Source organism: Delphinus delphis, chromosome 15 (assembly GCF_949987515.2).
Source record: "Delphinus delphis chromosome 15, mDelDel1.2, whole genome shotgun sequence".
NCBI lineage: Eukaryota > Metazoa > Chordata > Mammalia > Artiodactyla > Delphinidae > Delphinus > Delphinus delphis.
The window spans coordinates 7,684,953-7,706,759 of NC_082697.1; the positions used below are offsets into that span (position 1 = coordinate 7,684,953).

Sequence of the window (21,807 nt, forward strand, 5' to 3'; positions counted from 1 at the left end):
TGTTTGACCAACCAAATAATTATCGGGTTGGAACTTGCAGCCCTTCCCCCAACCTCAAGGGAGGGGAGAGGGGCTGGAGATTGAGTTAATCACCAGCGACCAAGGGGTGAATCCATCATGCCTGTGTAACGGAAGCTCCACAAAAACTCTAAACAATGGGGTTCAGAAAGCTTCCGGGTTTGTGAATGCATCCCCGTGCCAGGAGGATGGCACACCCAGCTCCATGGAGGCAGGAGCTCCTGCACTCAGGATCCTTCTGGGCCTCAGCCTGTGTACCTCTTCATCTGGCTTATTTATATCCTTTATAATAAACCAGTAGAAGTAAGTAGCGTTTCCCTCAGTTCTGTGAGCTGTTTTGGCAAATTATCAAAAAAAGAATAGGGGGTCATGGGGTCCCCCAGCTTATAGCCAAGTCGGACAGAAGTGTGGATAACCTTGGCAACCCAATACTTACAACTCGTATCTGAAGTGGGGAGCAGTCTTGTGGGTGAGCCCTTAACCCGTGGGGTATGCACTAATTCTGGGGAGTCAGTGTCAGAATTAAATTGAATTATAGGACACCTGGTTGGTGTCTGGAGAGTTGGGAAAGTTAGTTGGTGTGGGAAAACCCCATGAACATTTGGTGTCAGACGGGTTCTATGAGCAGAAAATGATCAGAGTTAGTAGTACGTACCTATTTACCTAGTAATTGAATGAATGAGTAAATATCTATGTTAATTTTTTCATTATTTATTGTTAGGCTAGAACCTGGGTTGACTGTAGAGCACACATCTGGAGCCAAACCATCTGAGCTGGAGTCCCATCTCTATCACCTGGAGGGACCTGAGTTTTTGTAAGGATAAAGCTCTTAGCCAAGTATGTTAAAAGGGGAAAATACAGCTCAGACACGACAGCATACTCTACCAGACCCAAAGAAGACAATCAAGTGTCCCCAAAGCTAGAGTATTTCCAAAGGGTTAAATGTAAATGATTTTCTTCTCTCACTTATGTCTTTCCATCTGTTGCATCTGCCTCTTTATTTAAATAAAGCAGGGCTATAGATACATGTACACATGCTGTCTCCAGAAAGGCTATCATTTAAACAACACTGCTCAGTTCTTTTCAGACTGAATTAAAACCCTAATTTGAATAAAATCAACTCCCACATCACATTTAAATTCCCAGGTTTTTTTCCTTACAGTAGTTAAATATGTATCTGTAGCTGACAATGGTTTCTCCGCATGCATATTTAAATATAGCTCCTTTTCCCACTATAACAGGGTTATATAACAAGACACACTTCTGCCCACTTAAGGAATTCCATACAGGGAAATCAGAATATGGGAGCTGGATTCTGAGATGCTGTCTATCTTTAGCCTAAGGGCGCACAACGCACTGCAAGTTAACATTTTACTATTATACACACCTTTCTTTTCGCTTCCCCCGTCCACTTTAAGAGTCAGAAGTAACTAGAGCTAGAAAGAGATGGATGGTGTCAGGGATCGTGGTCAGCTAATGCGTCACCCAATTACTTCAGCATCACGGAACTGTATAAAAGCACACTCTAGACACTTATCCATCACCTGACAAAACTGGCTGATGGCCAGCAATCTGACTTCTCTGTATTCCTAGCATACATTTCTGGGTACCTAGCATCCGGAACCCATCTTGGCATGCTTTCTTCGGTTGAGCCATGCCTCTTTTCATGGACAACATTAAGAAATGATTTGTCTGCTTGGTAAATAAATTTACGTTCTGAAACGGATTAAGCAAAAGAGAACACAAGCTCAAAACTCTATAAATTTGCATCTGAAGTGACATTGGTAGGATGTCCTCCATTATAAGATCTCAAAATAAGAACTAGTAGTTAATAGCAACAAGATATACTAGGGTGTATCTAAATGTCCCCCTAGGACTTCCCTGGCAGTCCAGCGGTTAAGACTCTGCACTTCCAGTGGAGGGGGCGCGAGTTCCATCCCTGGTCGGGGAACTTAGATCCCATATACCACACAGCGCAGCCAATAAATAAATAAATAGAAAACAAAATGTCCCCCTAAAGATATCCACATCCTAATGCCCAGGACCTGTGAAGATGTTGTCTTAGATGGCAAAAGATACTTTGCAGATGTGATTAAGCTAAGGATTCTGATATGGGGAAATTACCCTGGAGTATCCAGGCGGGTACAGTATAATCATACGTGTCCTTATAAGAGACAGGCAAGAAGGCAAAGTCAGGAAAAGGAGATGTGACAACAGAAACAGGTTGGAGTGATGGGCTTTGAAGATGAGGAAGGGGCCATGAGCCAAAAAGTGCAGGCAGCCTCTAGAAGCTGCAAAAGGCAAGAAAACGATTTTCCTATGGCCCCCAGAAGAAACACAGCCCTGCTGACACCTTGATTTTAGTCCCGTAACGCTCAATTCAGACTTCAGACATCCAGAATTGTAAGAAAATAAATTTGTGTTCTTTTAAACCACTAACTTGTGATAATGTGTTACAACAGCAATAGGAAAGTAACACATGTATCATTAAATTTTTTTAAAGGTACAATTTCAGACAAATGTATCTGGAATTAATTTCCACTTCTCAAAATTGAATCCACATATAACTTATTATATATGAGAATTATAGTAACTTGAAATCATTCTTTTCAGTTCTTAAAAACGTATTTATGTATTAGTTCCCCATTTATTTGTCTGGTATCACACATTCATTTAGTCATTCATTTAATATTTTTTTCACTTGTTCATCAGCTTTTATTGAAAGCCCACTCTGAGCCAAGGTTGGTTAGGAAGACAAAAATGAAAACTTCAAGTCCTACCCTCCAGACGCTCACAGTCTAATATAGGAGGAACACGTGTCAACATTTTCAGTGCTGTGCCATAAATGATTTAATGGAAACATGGATATGATGCCGAGAGTACAAAGAAGATCTTTCCAGGTCAGTATATGTACGTGTGTATTTCATTCTGTATCTCCTTCGTTCTTTTTAAAACTGTATAGAATCCCATAGTACACATAATTAATAGTTATTTGGCCACTCCTCTATTAATGGACTTATATGCTGTTTTTAATTTATACCACTACAAGCCATGATGCAATAGTCATCCCACTATATCTCTGCTTATACACATGTGTTTCTCTCTAGGTAAGTAAATAAAACATCTTGCAGTACACTCCGTATAGGATATCATTTAAATAAAAGAACACATGTCCCAAAGAGCTATATTTCTAGGGATACACATATTTATGCAAATACCTAGAAACCTTATGTAATAACTGATAACAGTGGTTACCCCTTGGTAAGGAGTTAAAGGCAGGATGATATTGCCAAGGGACACTAGCCTTGACATTTATTTGTAATATTTTAACTTCCTACAACGAGAATGTACTATGCATTATTCACACAATTAAAGTTAATAATAAAGTATTATCGCAGCATATGTTCCCAAATCAGAGTGAGGAGGAATCAACTGGGTAGAAATTGAGAAACTGAGTCAGCCATACACAGAAAAGAGAAGGAAGTTGTGATCATGGCATGGGCTTCAAAGGAACACAGAAAACTTGTGCATCCCTTCCAAGGCTGTGCTCCTAACAAGAACTCTAAAGAACAGTTAGTAGAAAGAAGTAGAAAGAACAAGGTCATGGTCTCTCCAAAAGGTTAGATGGCAGCTGGTTTTCCCTAAAACATACAGCACCAACATCATACCTAACACCATCGTGAGCCAGCCCAGACCTCTGTTAAACTATTAATGCATTTTACCTTCCCTAAAAAACACTTGTTTCCTAAGCAATTCCAGAGGGTGTTCACTGGCAGCCTTAGAAATAGGCAAAGAAGAAAAGTAGAGCAAAGAAAAGAAAAAGGCACGTTATGGTAAAACTTCTAGAGGTTTCACGTTACAAATTGCTCAGATAATTTACCTGAGATTATTATGCATCTAAAAAGGAGTGGTATACTAACACTTACTAAGTCTCAGGATGTTTTCACTTGTATCAGTAGGACAACTACCCTTGGCTTATTTTCAGACTTGGGATTCTCTTTCGCTTTTCTTTTTTTAATTTTTTATTTTATTTTATTTTATTTATTTATTTTTTATTTTTGGCTGCGTCGGGTCTTAGTTGTGGCATGTGGGTTCTTTGTTGCGGCACCTGGGCTCTTTGTTGCGGCCCACAGGCTTCTCTCTATTGCGTGTTTTCTCTCTCTGGTTGTGGCACGCAGGCTCCAGAGCACATGCGCTCTGTAGTTTGCAGCACACGGGCTCTCTAGTTGAGGCACGAGGGCTCAGTAGTTGTGGTGCGCTGGCTGCCATGCGGCACGTGGGATCTTAGTTCCCCGACCAGAGATCAAACCCGCGCCCCTGCATTGGAAGGTGGATTCTTTACCACTGGACCATCAGGGACGTCCCCTCTTCTGCTTTAAATGGATGCTTCAATATTTTTATACTGTCGTATTCTCTGTATCACCATAGTTCACTCATCCTTGTATTCATCACACTCTTAAAGACAGGAAGACATCAACATAGTGGATGAGTTAAGTAGTTGTTCATAAGGAAACAGGATCATTACCCAAACTACCCTGCTAAAAAAACATGTCTTGAAGCCTATTTTGCTGACCTTTGCAAATGGGATATAGAAAAGTGGTCACAACTTCTTGAACATTGCCGAATATTGCCTAGACACTTTAAGCAAAACTTTTAGTTGTATTCCATTAGAAATCTGTTCAAGCCCAGCCTTGGTTTCAAACATCTTACTAAGCTTTTTCTTCATGTAATTTCATACACATATATATATGAGTATATATATACATATATATGTGTGTGTATATATATATATTTTTTTTTTTACATCACATATGTCACAATTATTGATATACCTGGTTGTTTTGGTTTTTATTTTTGCTTTTTTGACTTTTATGTCTTTTTCAAAATAAAAAAATAAACCTGTAATTTTTAACTAAAAAAAAAAAGAAAAAACACTTGTTTCAAAGTCTAGCACCCTTATACTTTTAGAAGACTGAGATTTCATGAACTGGGAAGGAATGTTCTAGGGGCAGGTACCTTGCTTGTCTTGTTCATCATAATACACTGAATACATGTGTCTGGCTCAGAGATGGTAACTAATAAATATTTTTTAAATGAATCAAGTCTAGGTTTTCTGTATCACACAGTACTAATAGTTCTATTAACTTAAATTGCATTTTCCCTCAGTTTTCTTCTTTCTGTGTCAAAGAGTAGTTAAAAAAAAAAAGAGGAAGAAAGAAAAATGGAAGGAAAGGAAACAAACAAACACACACAAATGATCCTTGGGTATAGAAAGGTGCACCAAGTACTACTGTAAGTTCCTAAAACTCCCATAATCCCCACAGAACTCTGCAAAGTTCAACATTCAGCTCAGTAAGTTAGTTCCAAACCTGGACTAACTCAGTAAAAACATCCTGATCAGTGGCTTTTCACCTTAATCAGTGGTTAATTGTTTCCCACTAGGCTAAAAGAAGCAGAATTAGGAAGAGAAATAAATTCAGTTATGAAATCAATTACTTCTAACTTGTATCTCAAAGCCCGAAGTCAGGTCCACAGAACACTAAGATTACCTACACTGTTTTCTGTGGAATGAACTGTGTCCTCCCCAAATTCACATGTTGAAGCCCCAACTCCCAATGTGACTGTATTTGGAGACAGAGCCTTTAAGGAGGTGACTTGTGTTAAATGAGATCATATGGGTGGGGCCCTGATCCGACTGGATGGGTGTCCTTATTAGAAGAGGAAGAAACACCAAACATCCTTCTCTCCCTGCCAACACAGAAGAAAGACCATGTGAGGACACAGCAGAAGGCAGCCATCTACAAGCAAGAAAGAGAGTCCTCACACCAGACAGCAACCCTGTTGGCACTTTGATCTTGAACTTAGCCTCCAAAACCGTGAGAATATAAATTTCTGCTGTTTAAGTTGCCCAGTCTGCAGTATTCTTTACGGCAGCCCAAGAAGACAATTACACTGAAATAAAGAAGAATGAGAAGGAGAAAGAAGAGAAGAGAAGAAGGGAGAGACAGAGAGAAAGAAGAAGAAAGAGGATATTTTCATAATTCCCTATGATGCACTTCACTCAAACTATTCAGCATAAGCAAAGATAAAGTAGATGATTTCCTTGAACTTGTTCATTGCCTCAGACACAAACCTAGTGTTACATGTGCCCTCTAACATCAGTTTTATGTGACCTCAAACTCCCAAAAGTCACTTTATTTTTCATTCATTTCTCGATGAACCCCATCTCCCATTACTCTTCCCTGACAGCCCTTCTGTAGCAAAAAGAGAGAGAGAAAAAAATAAAAAAACCTGCCTTACACAGCCAGTGAAGCTGTAGTTACTAGGCAACCCTCCATATATTTTAAAATAACTTTCAGTTCTTCAGCAAAAGGAAAGAGAATATTTAAGACTGTTAAGCTTCGAATTTTTAAAGCACACCTGAACCAAAGTTAGTACAAGAAGAGATCTACTGCCATTTCTGGAACTGTTGGAATTCCTCTTCTGTCTGAAAACTGAAGTACGACCATGGACTCCTAGAAACTCTTGACATCTTTTGACAAGTGGAAAAGGCAAATTCTCATGCTCAGTACAGCATGGAATGGAGGAGGGCTTTGCAGAATTATTCAGAATAATGAAAGAGGAGGAAAGCGTCAAGTTGGCATTCGTCAAGCTGGGAGATGTGACTTCCCCAGGGGAAACTTCATTTCTGTATCTCCAAAAGGAGCCCTCTATTCAAAGCACGTGTCCAGTAACTGGAGCAGTTATGGCATATGAGGGGCAGAAGACTCTTAAGTAATCAGAATCCAAAATCCCTAAGGACTTCTCTTGAATTGCACCTTGCGCTGAGTGCAAAAGGTTGTTTGCAGCTATTGAATCCCTTCAGAATAAGTAATCAAAGCCTCAGCATTCCAAATGGGGGGGAGAGGTCATTCCAACATCACCCAAACTATACAAACAAATCCCTCTGATAACCTGTCCTATTTCTTTAAAGTCTTTTACAAAATAAGGGTCCACAGCCTTTTCTCCTGTTCTGTCGAAAACTTAATAACTCCCAGTATCCAGAATTTTTTTTCACATTTATTCATAATGATTCTCCTTGAAATGAATCCATTTTCTTTTTGTACTGCTCTCTAAAAGACAGAGGACAATTAGTCGACATCAACTGTTTAAAATCCCTTCATGTATTTAAAAACTATTAATTAGCCAACCCACAGCCCACTCTTCTCCATCATTAATAATCTCAATGTCTTTTATCTTCCTTTGAAGATTCTCCGGCCGTTTTTGTGACTCACTTCTGAATTACCGTAAACCTCTCCACAGCTTGTTGAATGGATCAATGAAATGAATGAATGATCAGTGGTGGCAAAATGGCAGCCTGCAAAGGCATATGGAGATTTTTTTTTTTTTTTTTTGCTCACAGAACATTTAAACATATATAAGCAAACTAATATTTTATAATCAAGTTTCACACAGAATTGGACTTCAGATTTTGCTTTAAAAATTGAAAGAACTGACAAAGCCAGATCCCTGGGCTGGATATGAGGAGTGACTGCCTCCTGAGAGAGGGTAGATGCAATTCTACCAAATCCCTATCCAGTCTTCTTCACTTATTTATGTGGCAATTTGCCCCACGGGCTTCTGAGTTTTTGACTTTTTAGAATAATGTCTTCGACAATCACAGCTCATTTTTGAGTACTTCCCAGGTGTCAGTCATCTAGAATTGATATTTACTGATCATCTACTATCTGTCAATTACCGATTAATTCCCATAATTCTCACAACAGCCCTATTGGCTAGGTCTCACTGTTATTCCCGCTTTATAGAACTGAGTTTCTGAGGTTAGGTAACTTGATTACAAAGTGAAGTGGTAGAGATGGGATTTGAACATATGTTTCTGAAACCAAAGCATGTGTTTCCTCTACACTGAGCCATCCCTCTCACCAGGAGTAAAGTGCTTACCACGGATATGGAGGTGAAAAGGACAGACTCACAAGGTCATCAGTGATAGAGAGGTCATGATGAACAATGAAAAGGAGCAGTTAATTCCCACTGCTAGTTTATTAGCCCACAGCTAGTTAAGTGGTAGTTAAGAACTGGGATTCGATTTCCCAAATTCTAGAAGCCATTCTTGACTTCAGGCAAATTCTGACCAGTTTTAAGATTTGGGACAAAAGAATTTAACTAACTTCTCCGCTCTTTACTTTGTCAAATGGAATATATGATACCCTTGTTTCTCCTGAAATCGCATATAGCTATGAACATGCCCTAGGAGGCAGAGTTTTTGCTTATTTGTTTTTTTAGCTTATTATTTCATTCACTTTTACCTGCCAACGTAACACAAGCTCATTATAAAAAGTCAACCTATCTTCTTAAGAGCAGAAGCTTTGCTGTGGAACAGACCTACGTTCACACTTAATCACTCAAGGACAAGTAACTTATAATCTCTAAGCTTCAGTTTCCTCATTTGTAAAATAGGGGTATCGCTGTAAGTATCATTAACTATATGGCTGTAGTAAGGATCATAAAGTAAGGTAAATGAAATCATGACTATAAACCATTTGGCACACTGTCTGGCAGACTGCACACACTCTGTTGAAGCTCAATAAACTCCTATTACTATTATTCTACTTACTGGGAATTGCATTCAGCTGAATGTAACAGAAAACCAAGGATATCAGCTCATAGTCCCAAAGTGGCTGCTCAACCTCCAGTAACATCTCCTTGTTACACCCTGAGAAAAGGGTAAGAGACAAGTTGCCAGCTGACTCTGCCCCTTATTAAAGGGCTTTACCATTAGCCCCATCCAGTGACTGAGCCCCAGCCAAGAAGCTGGTTACTTTAGCTGGGTATACCATGACCCCAAACAACCTGGGATCTGTTGGTAAATAAGAGGGAGAAGAGAGTATCAATTAGATGTCCAGCAGCATCTAGGAAACAAACCTACATCACGGGCTTGTTATGAGGAACAAATAGTTGATGCAAAATTTCTGAAACATGCTCAGCACTGCACAAAAGCTCACTCTTGCTCCTCTCTCCTTTATCACTTTATGTCCTGTTCTTCCACCTCCAGCTGTAGACCCTCTTATGATCGTCTTCTCCAGAACCACGGTACAGTAACTACACAAAGACTGAGGCCAAAATCAAGTCTATATCACTGAAAGAGTTTACCCTTCATAGCATTTCTATTTTTAAAAAAGTATGCATTTTTGAAATAGTAAAGCAAAGTGCAGATTTCAATATGAAAGAATACTACTAAAGGGGAAAGGTAGGGGGAGGGATAAATTAGGAGTATGGGTGGAACAGATACAAACTACTATATGTAAAACAGATAAGCAACAAGGGTTTACTATATAGCACAGGGAACTATATTCAATATCTGGTAATAACCTATAATGGAAAATAATCTGAAAAATATATATGTATATAACTGAATCACTTTGCTGTACACCCAAAACTATTGATAATACAATATTGTAAATCAACTATACTTCAATTTAAAAAAAGAAAAAGAAAATACCCATTAAATGGTAGCTATTACCATTGCTGTTGTTGTTGGAGTCCGGTGGCTCTGACCATCCTCAGACACAAATGCTGTTATTCTGTGTTGTCACATTGAACACCATGGCCAGACAATGGTGATCAAGCCAGCCTTGCCCTCTGGCTCATTCTCATTGCAACGGGCTGCTCTTTCAACTCCAGAATCCCAGAAGTGAAATCAACTGGATGAATTTGGGGGGTAGTGGGGAGAAGCAGTGTGCTCCCAATGGCCAAGCAGGGAGAGTAATTCTGGCCCAGGGATCGCACAAAGCCAGGCAGCCTTTCAATCCAGCACAACCTGGGGCAATGTAAATGAACTAGAGCGAAGCAGAAGGGGAATGGGCTCACTGGATTCCTGCAGATCAGGAAGGAGAAATGTTCTCTCTTGAACCAGGCCATGGGATCCTATGCTGTACCCACTTCGAAAGCCCGAATGCTTTTTCTCTCAATGTTCCAACAGCATTGTCCATTTTTCCAAGTAGTCATTATGATAAAGTGATTTTCTGAGTATACATCTCTGGCTGTGGTTTAAATAGATTAGCAATAAAACACCTCTCTTCGCCATGACCAAAAACTTAACATGAAAGGGCTTATTCTCCCTTTAATTCTAATCAGAAGCTGAAAATTGCACAAGTACAAAGTTTAAAATAGGCTTTTTAAAAATGTTATGTTATTTCACGTACATATATTTTAGGATTAGGCATAATGTGTGACTGTTAATTACTGAGCATTTGTGGATAGAGAAACAGCCCCTTTCACACCAGCCTGCCTCATCAAGGAAGGCAAAAAAGAGAACCTGCCAGCAAAGGAAAAGGAATAGTTCTGCTTCTTAGAGTCAAATGATTTCCAGGAAATTTTGTGTAAGCAAAGAATGTAAATAAAAGGAAATGTAAATCAGTATTTTTTAAAACGTCCATATTCTTGTCCAAAAGCTTCTGATGGACGTTTCTACATCTCGGTAGAACTGGACAGTTTTTACTGGATTAGCCCCGAGGCAGTGTTTTTCTTCCGGAGCCATGGAGGTAGGGGTCAGGGTGAGCTGGCGTGCAGTCTACCCTGGAATGAAAATCCTCTCTGTGATCAAGGCTGTGGTCTTTACCAGCATGAGTTCAACTTACGGAATTTAATTAGAGAAAGTGGAGGGGAGAGAAAGGAGAATATTCTAATTAATAAGCAATGTTCTTGTCATCACCTTGCTTTAAACCCTTCCACTTGTTCTTGCGTTGCACTTATTAAAGACAAATGAAATGAGAAAATGAAGGTAAAGTGCTTACCAAAATGCTAGACACCCTCTCGAGCTTAAAACCCACCAACGGCCGCCGGTCATACAGGTGTTTAGATTATCTATCAAAATCATTCCCACAGCATATAAGCTCTTCATGACCTAGCCCTTGCACAGCTCTCCAGAAACAGCTCTGAACACTTCCTCACCGTCATCGCACCCACCTCCCTACTTACACTCTTCCCTCCAGATGTGCTGAGCTACTGTCATTCCCCACCTGGGTCATGCTTTGTTGTATCTTCAGGCCTTTGCCTGTGCAATTCCCTTTGTCTAGAACAGTCATTTCCAAAACAGAGTGCAGTGAAGTGAAGGAAAACATTTTAAAACTTGTATTTACTTATGTATGTCTGGAATAAATAAGAAAAGTTTTTCTAACATATAATACCATAGTATATGGATTGAAAATAGAACACATGTAGAAGGAATGAATATTAAAATATTAGGATTTGCTTTTTTTAATTGAATGAAATATGTAATCAAAAAAGTTCAAAGACTATGGGTCTAAAACACTCTCTGTGTCTTACAATCCCACTGTAAGACACCCTCTGTGTCTTAACGATCCCAACTTTGCCTGGACAAGTCCTCTTTATGACATACTTCCTCCAAGTCATCCTGGACCTTCCAAAGCTGGACTAGATACATCTCCAATGACTTCCATTCTCCAACAGGAGCATTCTATTCTACTTCCACTCTTGCCTCTTAATATTCCACTTTCATCTCTCACCATGGTAGCCAGCGATAGCTTGATCGTATCACTTCTTACTTAAACCTTTTCAATGATTCTCAACACACTTAGAATTCATCCACACTCCTCACTATGGACTCTGAATTCCTACAAGATCTGGCCCCATGTACCTCTCCAACCTCATATGTCTATCCCCTTTGTCCTCTGGGCTCTGGCCCCACTGACTTCACTGATCTGTTCTCAATTACCACAGGAAGCCCATTCTCGACCTAGGCTCTTTGCCTGGTTCTGTCTTCTACATTGAAGGGCTTCCCCCAGATCTCTGCATGGCAGCCGATGCTTCTTGGCACAGGTCTCAGCTTTCCCTGACCACTCAATCCAAAGCAGACACCCAGTCACTCTAAAGACCTGTGCTGTCCAACATAGCAGCCATTGGCCTCAAGTAGCTTTCAAGCGCTTGAAATGTGACTAGACCAAATGGAAATATGCTCTAATAAATCAAATGCCAGATTTTGAAGACTTAGTAGAAAAAAGAATGTAAAATGTCTTACTAATTTTTTTATACTTATTATATGTTAAAATAACATTTTCGATATATTGGATTAAACAAATTATTAAAGTTAACTGCACCTGCTTCATTGCACTTTTTCAACACGCTTTCTAGAAAATTTAAAATTGCACGTGTGGCTCTCATATATGGCTTGCTTTATATTTCTATTGGACAGTGTAGCTCTAGAACATACACTTTTTTAATTTTCCGTGTCATTTTTAGCTTGACCTACCATTTTCATTTATTTGCCATCTGTTCCCACCTCAGGCTCCAGAGGATCTCCTTAAAGGTGGGGTCTTCATCTGTCTTATTCACATTATACCATCGATGCCACGCAAGCTCCTGGCACATGGTGAATACTCAACAAGTATTTGTGAAATGAATGAATAATTTTACAGCACCTGTTGTCCTAAGATACTGTTTACTGAGCACTTAGATGCATTATAAAAAATAAAGTTGATATATGGAGAGATTAAGTAAACTGCAAGTGACTAATTTCACAGAAGTCATGATTTGGGCCCAGGCAGAGTCTGTGTGATTCCCCCAAAGCTGCAATGCCCCAGACCAGTGATCTCACATATAATCTCCGAGGATTTATCTGTCACCCCACCCAGCACCATGAGGACAGGGATGTTGTTTCTCTAATGCTGACACATAGTAGGTATTTATATACATATATAATTTTATATTAAATTTACATATATTATACATAACAGTTAACATTTATCGGTTATTACTATGTGGCAGGCGTTATTCTAAGCATTTATACTCCCACCTGGGTCTTTAATAGACATCTCAAAATTAACATGTTCAATTCTGAATTCTTAATCTTTGCTTCAAAACTTGCCCTATCGCCTATTTTCCCACATTTCAGTTCATGATAATCTCATTCTCCCAGTTGACCAAATCCAAGTATTGAAGTCATCCCTGACTTTTTCCCCCCGTGCATTTCTAGTCTGTTAGGAAATCCTCCTATTGTTATTTTTACAATAGGTCCAGAAGCTGACTGCTTCTCACCACCTCCACAGCTATAAACTTGGTCCAAGAGCCCAGAGCACTGCAACAGCTGCCATATGAACTCCTGGCTCCTGCTGGCACCCTCTGCAGACAGCCAGAGTGATGCTTTTAAAAGGTAACCCAAGGGCTCCCCTGGTGGCGCAGTGGTTGAGAGTCCGCCTGCCGATGCAGGGGACACGGGTTCGTGCCCCGGTCCAGGAGGATCCCACATGCCGCGAAGCGGCTGGGCCCGTGAGCCACGGCCACTGAGCCTGCACATCCGGAGCCTGTGTTCCGCAATGGGAGAGGCCACAACAGTGAGAGGCCCGCATACCACAAAAAAAAAAAAAAAAAAAAGAAAAGAAAGAAAAGGTAACGCAGGGACTTCCCCGGTGGTCCAGCGGTTAAGAAAGACTGTGCTTCCAAGGCAGGGGACGCAGGTTCGATCCCTAGTCGGGGAACTAGGATCCCACGTGCTGAGTGGTGTGGCCAAAAAATTAAAAAACAAATAAAAATAAAATAAAATGTAACCCAATGCACACCATTCTCCAGCTCGCCACTATCTAGTGTCTTCCCTCTCTCATGCTCAGGACAAAATGCAACATCCTTGTGTCGGCCAAAGAAGTCCAACCTCACTGACCTTATCTTCTACCCCGCTCCTGCTGCCCACTCTGCTTCAGGTACACTGGCCTCCCTGCTTGTCTTTGAACACTCCCAACACACTCCTACCTCAGAGCTTTTGTCCTTTTGCCCTGCTGCTCCTTCTACCTGGAACATTCCTCCTCACGTGTCCATACAGCTCCATTCCCCACCTCCTTCCAGTCATTGCATAAATGATACTCTTTCTTTCCTGATCACCCCAGTTAAAATTGCAACTTACGCCGTATACACAAACATGTGCACACACACACACGCACACACACACACACACACACTCTTTCTCTCCCTTTCCTGATTTTTTCTCCACAGCACTGATCACCACTTGACATATAGTTCACCTTTTTTTTATGCTTAGTCTGACACCTTCTCTAGACTGTAAGCTCCGTGAGGGTAGAGGTCTTTGTCTGCGTATCTTCCCTCTTGTACGCCCAATACCTAAACATAGTAGCCAATAAGCATTTGAATTGAACTTATATGTACGAACTTATTTAATCGAGGGGTCGGTGCTCTTCCTCAGTAAATATCTTAGGCTCTGTGGGCCATGAGGTCTCTCTCTGTCACAATTACTCAACTCTGCTGTGTTCAGTGAAAGCAGCCACAGACGATACGTAAACAAACAGGCACGGCAGTGCTCCAGTAAAAGTGTATTTGCAAAAACAGGGAAGAGGAAAGGGCATATTTGCCCCGTGGATTCGCTGTTTACCAACCCCTGATTTAAATCTCACAACTGCCCAATGATTTGGAAAGTGTAATATCCCTAATTTATCAGGACCTTTAAGTGGCTTGCCCAAGATCACTTAGCTGGTCAACTGCAGAACCGATCAGAACCTGTGCAGTCAGGCGAGGGGTATTCAAGGATGCTGGGAAACCAAGAGAGACCTGAGAGACACCAATGGGACAAATAAGAAGTGGAAGCATCTCAGTGAGAAGTCAGCCCCTGGCTGCTTCCATCCACACTTACAAAGGAGGTGCCTCAGAGACTCAAAGTCGTGAGGTTTCTTCAGCCACCCCACGTTCCCCAACGAGTACCAGGAAGACCACCAAACCCTCTGAGATCAGAGCCAGACTGTGCTTGTTTCTCGCCCACCACCTCAAAAGCCAACAGGGCTTTGATGCAGATAATCCTTGCCCTTCATGTGTGACAGGGCTTCAATGAGCGGGGTCTAAGATGATAAAATCACATCTGGCCTGGCTCTTTTCCCCCCATCTACCATATTGTCCTCCCCGTTGCCATTACCTTCACTTAGGAAGTAGAAATGGAGAGAAGAGCATGCAAAGCATGACCCTATCTCCATTCACCACCATGTATTCCTTAAATCATGAGAGGATTGGGAGAAATTATATTGGGAAAGGAACTAAACAACATGGTACCTCACAGTGAGAAAGATACTCATGTTGTCTTTTCAGTCCTTCTGAATGAGTCATGGAGAACATTCCAGTCAGTTGGTAGTAATGATTCTAAAAGGTCTCTAAAACTTGTTCATCTTCCTTTTCAACAAAGAGAAAGCCTCAGGATCGGTGCCTTCATGGAGTGATGTGTCTAGTTAGAATTCAATAATATTGTTTGGTTTTTATTGCATTTACTTTTTTTTAATTGGAGTATAATTGCTTTACAATGTTGTGTTAGTTTCTGCTGTACAATGAAGTGAATCAGCTATATGTATACTTATATCCCCTCCCTCTTGGACCTCCCTCCCACCAGCCCGCATCCCACCCCTCTAGGTCGTCACAGAGCACCGAACTGAGCCCCCTGTGCTATACAGCAGGTTCCCACTAGCTATCTATTTTACACGTGGTAGTGTATTTATGTCAAACCTAACCTCCCAATTTGTCCCACCCTCCCCTTCCCCACTTACTTTTATTGTATTTACTTTTGTGGTGGATTCATATTATGCCAACCCAGTTAAGTGAGAAATAACTTTTTAAAGAATTGCCTTTCCTCCACAGGTCAGAGTTAGTGTGGACCACAAGATCTGGAAGGAGGAAGTGAAGCCGCACCATATTATTTCTACACTTTGGAAGCTCAGCGCAGGGCGCTGCTCATGTACATTGTCTGAGATCTGAGGGTTCACCTGGTGGGCGTGAGGCAACAGCTGCACTGCATCTTCTTCAGCTCCTGCCAGATCCTCCTTAAGCCCCTCAGAAACCTGGGCCAAGTGTCTGTCTAGCTCCGTGATGATGGCTGCCATCTTCCCATTTCCACCCTGCAGGACGCCCTCGTTGCTAAAGATGGTGGACTGGAGACTTTGCCAATCAGAGGCTTCCATCCCAGCCACATGGATTCCAGTCTGTCTCTGTTTCCCCCACATCCCGTCCGTCTTCGCTGCTGATGTCAGGCTCCAGCATCGGGTACACCTACTCTGTAAACCAGCTCCCACAATTCTGTAAGAACTAATCCTGAAAATAAATTCCTGATGAAATATCTCCTAGTGGCTCTGCTTCTCTGATAAAGCCCCCGCTAATACAGCTTCTCTTATGGAAAATGATATTGGTTTTCTTCATGAATGGCAGTTCTATAAAATTTCCACATAAAGAAAATAACTCTTTTTAAAGGAAAACTAGTAAGTGAATAACAGTAAAAGTGGTCCATAGCTATGACAAAGATCGTGGAAGGGGTGTGTGAATGACTGATGATTTGGAAACACCTATTATTTTCCCCTTCTTTTTAAGAGTTAGGCCAGGAGAGAGAGGGGAAGGGATAAATTGGGAGATTGGGATTGACATATACACACTACTATATATAAAATAGATAACTAATAAGGACCTACTGTATAGCACAGGGAACTCTACTCAGTACTCTGTAATGACCTATATGGCAAAAGAATCTAAAAAGACTGGATATATGTGTATATATAACTGATTCACTTTGCTGTACAGCAGAAAGTAACACAATATTGTAAATCAACTATAATCTAATAAAATATTTTTTAAAAAAGAGTTAGGGATAAAAGCAGCAAACCTCTGAATTAGATCCTATCAATGAACAAGTTCCACGACCAAGTGTACTTTGTGATAAATGTCACTTAATGGTACTGTTTTTGGATACCCCAGTATTAAAAAAAAAAAAAAAAGCCATTCATATTCATAGATTGAAAATGGCAATATAACAGAGAATTACACTTCACTTTTTAACTTTATAGTTAAAATTGAAATTTTATTATTTTTAACTATTTTAAAAAGCGATATATTCACATGGTTCAAAATTCAAAATGATTTCAGTTGTATATATTGCTTAGCCTCCCTATCTGTTTTATATCCCCTGAACCAGTCCCTGTCACCTATTTGCAACTACATTCATTAGTTTCTTATGCAAATGCTAGCATATACACACAAATGTAAATATACAGCCTTACCCCCCTCCTTTTTTACACAAAATATAGTATATTCCATACATACTGTGGATCAATACTTCCAGGTTATAATTTGAAAAACCTTTTTCAATAGCCAGAAAAATTGTCCCACTGTTTTTTTTTTTTGTTTTTTTTTTTTTTTTGCGGTACGCGGGCCTCTCACTGCCGTGGCCTCTCCCGTTGCGGAGCACAGGCTCTGGACGTGCAGGCTCAGCGGCCATGGCTCACGGGCCCAGCCGCTCCGTGGCATGTGGGATCTTCCCGGACCGGGGCACGAGCCCGTGTCCCCTGCATCGGCAGGCATACTCTCAACCACTGCGCCACCAGGGAAGCCCCAAATTGTCCCACTTTTAATGCGCAATTTCACTTATCAAGAAAAAAGATCGAAAGGAATAAACCTTATGTACAAAAATTTTATTTGCAGTACTATTTATAATAATAAAAAAGGAGATAATAAACTTAAGAATTCCAAATTAATAGAATATTTAACACAATGGAATACTATGCACCAGAAAAAAAAAAGAAATGAGACTGATCTTTAAGTAATGATGAGGAGAGATTTCCAAATTTATTAAGTAACACAAGGTAGGTGCAGAATAATACATATAGTATGTACACCATATATGTGGGGGAAAGGAGTATACAAGATAACATATATATAAGCTTATCTACATATGCATATATGTATATGTTGATATATGCCTGAAATACAGCTGAAAAAATAAAAACCGTAAGAAACTATAACATTAATTGCCTCTTTGGATAAATTTGGGGAAAGGGACGAGAGAATTTTTGACCTATACTTTTTTTAGTTTTAATTCTGGAATTTTGAGCCTTGTGAATACCTATAAACTTTTTAAATAGCACGTAATTTAACATTAAAAATATTACTATATTTTTAATATATATAAATTTATTATAGTAATATTAATTATGGGTCAAATGAGTACATTTATCATTAATATATTTTCCAGTTTCCTTTGATCCACCATTTATCTGTTAGTACTGAGAACTGAGCCTTACACATAGTAGGCACTAAATAAAAAGGTGTTAAATAAGTGAATGCATGTGTGGAATGCATGGAGCCGCAAACGAATGTATGTGCATTAAATACTTTAAACTAGAAGAATGATTAGGTCACTGATGTAACAGGTCTCAGCTGCTGATGTGGTTTCTGATAGAGCCACGCACATACCACGAATTACCAGAGGTGCACATTCACTCACGACAGAGCTCACTAGAAAGAACACACTCTTTCTTTATTAACTTTCCCAGCTTCATGGGAGATGTAAATCGCTTTATCGATGGAGTGTAATTAATAAAGGGCATAAGCCACAAAACCAAATCCAATGCCCTCTGCTGTCAGCAGGTATAACAAGTAAATTGCATTCAGAGTATTAGCTGAGGAATTAAAATTTGCTCAGAATTCAGAAACGGATATCATGCGTCCTCTTTCCAGTTTTGGAACAAATAAAATCAAAATGGTCATTGAACCCATCTGGCAGTAGTTTCTTAATGGGCTTGAGACAGCATAGCTCACCATTGCAAATAGCGTACTCAATTTTTCTCTGGTTATAATGAAATTCCTAACTGAGCTAAAGCATTTCCAGAGTGTCTAAATGATGGAAGTCATTAGTCAAAATACTGTATATATCTTCATGCTAAGGGTGGAAACTTACACTGAGGACTGTAGGTATGACTTTATTTTATTACTCAGTTCGGGACCCCAAGCCAAGTTCCGTGACCAGGGAAGGGAAGACTGCAAAACAAACAGAATGTCGGCATCGTCTGTGGCAGGCTGCTAGATTTCTCATCTTAAAAACTGGACTTTGTCCCTTCACACATTGCTGACAGCAATGTAAATTGCTGTGGATTTTGGGCACGTTAATTCGCGATGCATATCAAGGGTCATAAAAATATTCAAACTCTCTAGCCTCATAATCACATTGATTATTAGGGAACAGTCCTTTACATGGGCAAAGTTATAGGCCTGGGCATTATTTGAATTTGAAACTGTTTAACTATCAAGTAATCATGTACCTACTCAACAGAGTATCACAGACTTTAAAATTATGGTTTGAAGGATTATGTAATTATTTGAGAAAATGTGTATAACGCAATACATTTTAAAACATACACAGGACATGACACCGTAAATATATAATAATAGCGACCATGTGAAATTTTAGAAGCATGGGGGGAAAATGGAATGAGATACACTAAAATAACAGCTTTGTATTGAGGTATTAGGTTTATGTAATTTTTTAATAAATAATATCTAGCAGTTTATTAACCAATGGAATATATTGCACAACAAACTACCTCACATCCTTCAGGAAGAAAAACCACTAAATTTGAAAAGTAAAGACACGACCCACTGAATTCGGACACAATTAAAATGTGCTTTAAATAGTTCTTTGGGGGAGGGGACACAACACTTCTACTCAAGAGGGACATTTGTATCGTCCAGGTCTTTTCTTTACACCCACCATGCCATGAATTCATAGGAAATGGGCTCCAACAGTTCAGGCTCCTTTCCACTGGTTCTCACGATGTGTGCTTCTCTGGGTGGAGCAGGCTGGCGCTTCAGCTGAACCCAAGTACCTTTCTCTTTGGCTTCCTTCTTTTCCTGATCATTCTCCTTCACCCGTTTCAGGAAGCAATCTCGGCTGTTAGAGTGCTTAATATGCTTGGTACGCTCATTAATTCTCTTGGCAAGAATCTTGCCCTTGTTTGTTTGCAACGATGCCAACAGCACGATGGGTAATACTGTAGACTCTTCCAGTTTTGCCATGGTAACACTTCTGGGGCATTCCTTTTTGAGCAGTGCCCATTCCCTTGATATCGACAATATCACCTTTCTTGTAGATTCGCATGTATGTGGCCAAAGGAATAACTCCATGTTTTCTAAAAGGCCTAGAGAACATATAGCGGGTGCCCCTCCTCTTTCCTTTTGTGTTGGTCATTTTGGCGAATTACTGGAAGATGGCGGTTCTGGCCGAAAGGGCTATATAATTTTATTACTGGGAAAAATATTGGAAAACCTTGCAAAACTATTAACAATAAAAAGAGGAAAAACATTCATTGACGTCAATGTGCTCTTTCCTATTCTTTTTGTGTCCAGTGTTCAAATTTAGTTTACTATATTGAATGAGATGATCTTGGGTATTAAAATTCTTCTAAAGATTCTATATATGGAACCTAGCTTTAGACTATTAGTCTACTTTTCTAAAGGAATGAATAAACTCATAAAGAGTGCTCAGACACCTAGCTGCAATCTCCTGCCATTGGTTTTCAAGTCAGTTGCATGACATTCACTTTGGTTTCCTTCAAATCCATTTCTTAGTCTTTTCCTTACTAGCAACTTCCATGTTTCTTATTTTCAGAGCATCACGTAAAAAGTAGTTCAAGAAAATATCTAAAAGAAGCAGTCTTACAGTAGTAACTCAAAGCATTTAGCTAGTCCTGTTTACTAATATTAAAATTACGAGGACTGGATCTAGAGACCTGCATTAGTATTATAAAGATTACGCAGAGAGGGCTTCCCTGGTGGCGCAGTGGTTGAGAGTCCGCCTGCCGATGCACAGGACGCGGGTTCGTGCCCCGGTCCGGGAAGATCCCACGTGCCGCGGGGCGGCTGGGCCCGTGTGCCGTGGCTGCCGGGCCTGCGCGTCCGGAGCCTGTGCTCCGCAACGGGAAAGGCCACAGCAGTGAGAGGCCCGCGTATTGCAAAAAAAAAAAAAAAAAAGATTACGCAGAGAAAGGCATAGGTCTGAACCTCTTGCTTTTCCTGGTACTAGTAGGGCAACCTTGAGTAGGTTATGCATTCCCTGTAAGCCTAAATCCTTCACCTGTAAAATGACGACAATGACAGTACATCTTAAAGGTTTGAGACTGAATTCAAACCCAGATTTGACCATTATGCTATCTATTTAGTCAAGGAGTGTGGTTAATCATAGAAACAGATGTGGGTGTCTTGTCTGTGTGACCTTGGTAAATTATCTCATCTCTCTGTGCCTTAATTTTACCAATGCTAGAGAGGTCCTTTCAAACTGGCCAGAGACAATGGAAGTGGCCACTTCTCCCACTTAACAATCATTCCACTAATATTGACTCAACGGTACTATAGTAACTGTAGCAGGAGCAGAACATCCCAGAAGCAGTCTCTGCAGGTGATGCATGATTCAACACACTTTCTCATCCATACAACATCCTGATGAAATGTACCAACATTCTGGGTTCACTGCATCCGTGTTGGTATAAGTAACAGGACTAGCATGGACGGTGGGACCACAGCTAGGAGTTCAGATTCTGCTTTTGGTCGTTGATCATTTCTGTGATTCTGGACAACTTCTGACTTCTTTGATCTTGAGTTTCCTGAAACTTTAAATGAAGCTATAACAACATGTGCCTTAGAGAGACCCAGAAAGATGATGAATGCAGAAAATCTAGCATGGCACTTAAGAATCTTCACTCTCCTTCCAAAGAGAGTAATACCAATGATTAAATGTTATTCCAAGAGTTAAATTAAGAGCTAAGGAAATGCCAAGCTCAATTCCAGGTTCATCTTGGTCGGCCATATGACCTTGAACAAGCTACGTCAGTGTTCTGACCCTTACTCTGTTCATCCATAAAATGGCGTCACGAGTAGTAACTAATTCCCCTGTACACGTATATAATGTCTTGCCTAGTGGCACCAACTATTATTAAGTGTCCTACTACTGTGAGGTGCAAATTCAGTATATTG

At 40.2% G+C, this 21,807-nt stretch overlaps 1 protein-coding gene across 3 annotated transcripts in view; it reads right to left on the minus strand.

The window, feature by feature from the left end:
• The window catches only part of DOK5 (docking protein 5), a 141,813-nt gene that overhangs the window by 100,396 nt on the left and 19,610 nt on the right, over positions 1–21,807 (minus strand). The window contains exon 1 of one of the 3 annotated variants that reach the window (XM_060032659.1): positions 19,550–19,642. The exons of the other annotated variants lie outside the window; for them this stretch is intronic. Coding sequence (XP_059888642.1) covers positions 19,550–19,552 — 3 coding nt within the window. The 5' untranslated portion in view covers positions 19,553–19,642. Of the gene's footprint in view, positions 1–19,549; positions 19,643–21,807 lie in introns of those variants that run through there. 3 annotated transcript variants of the gene reach the window in all.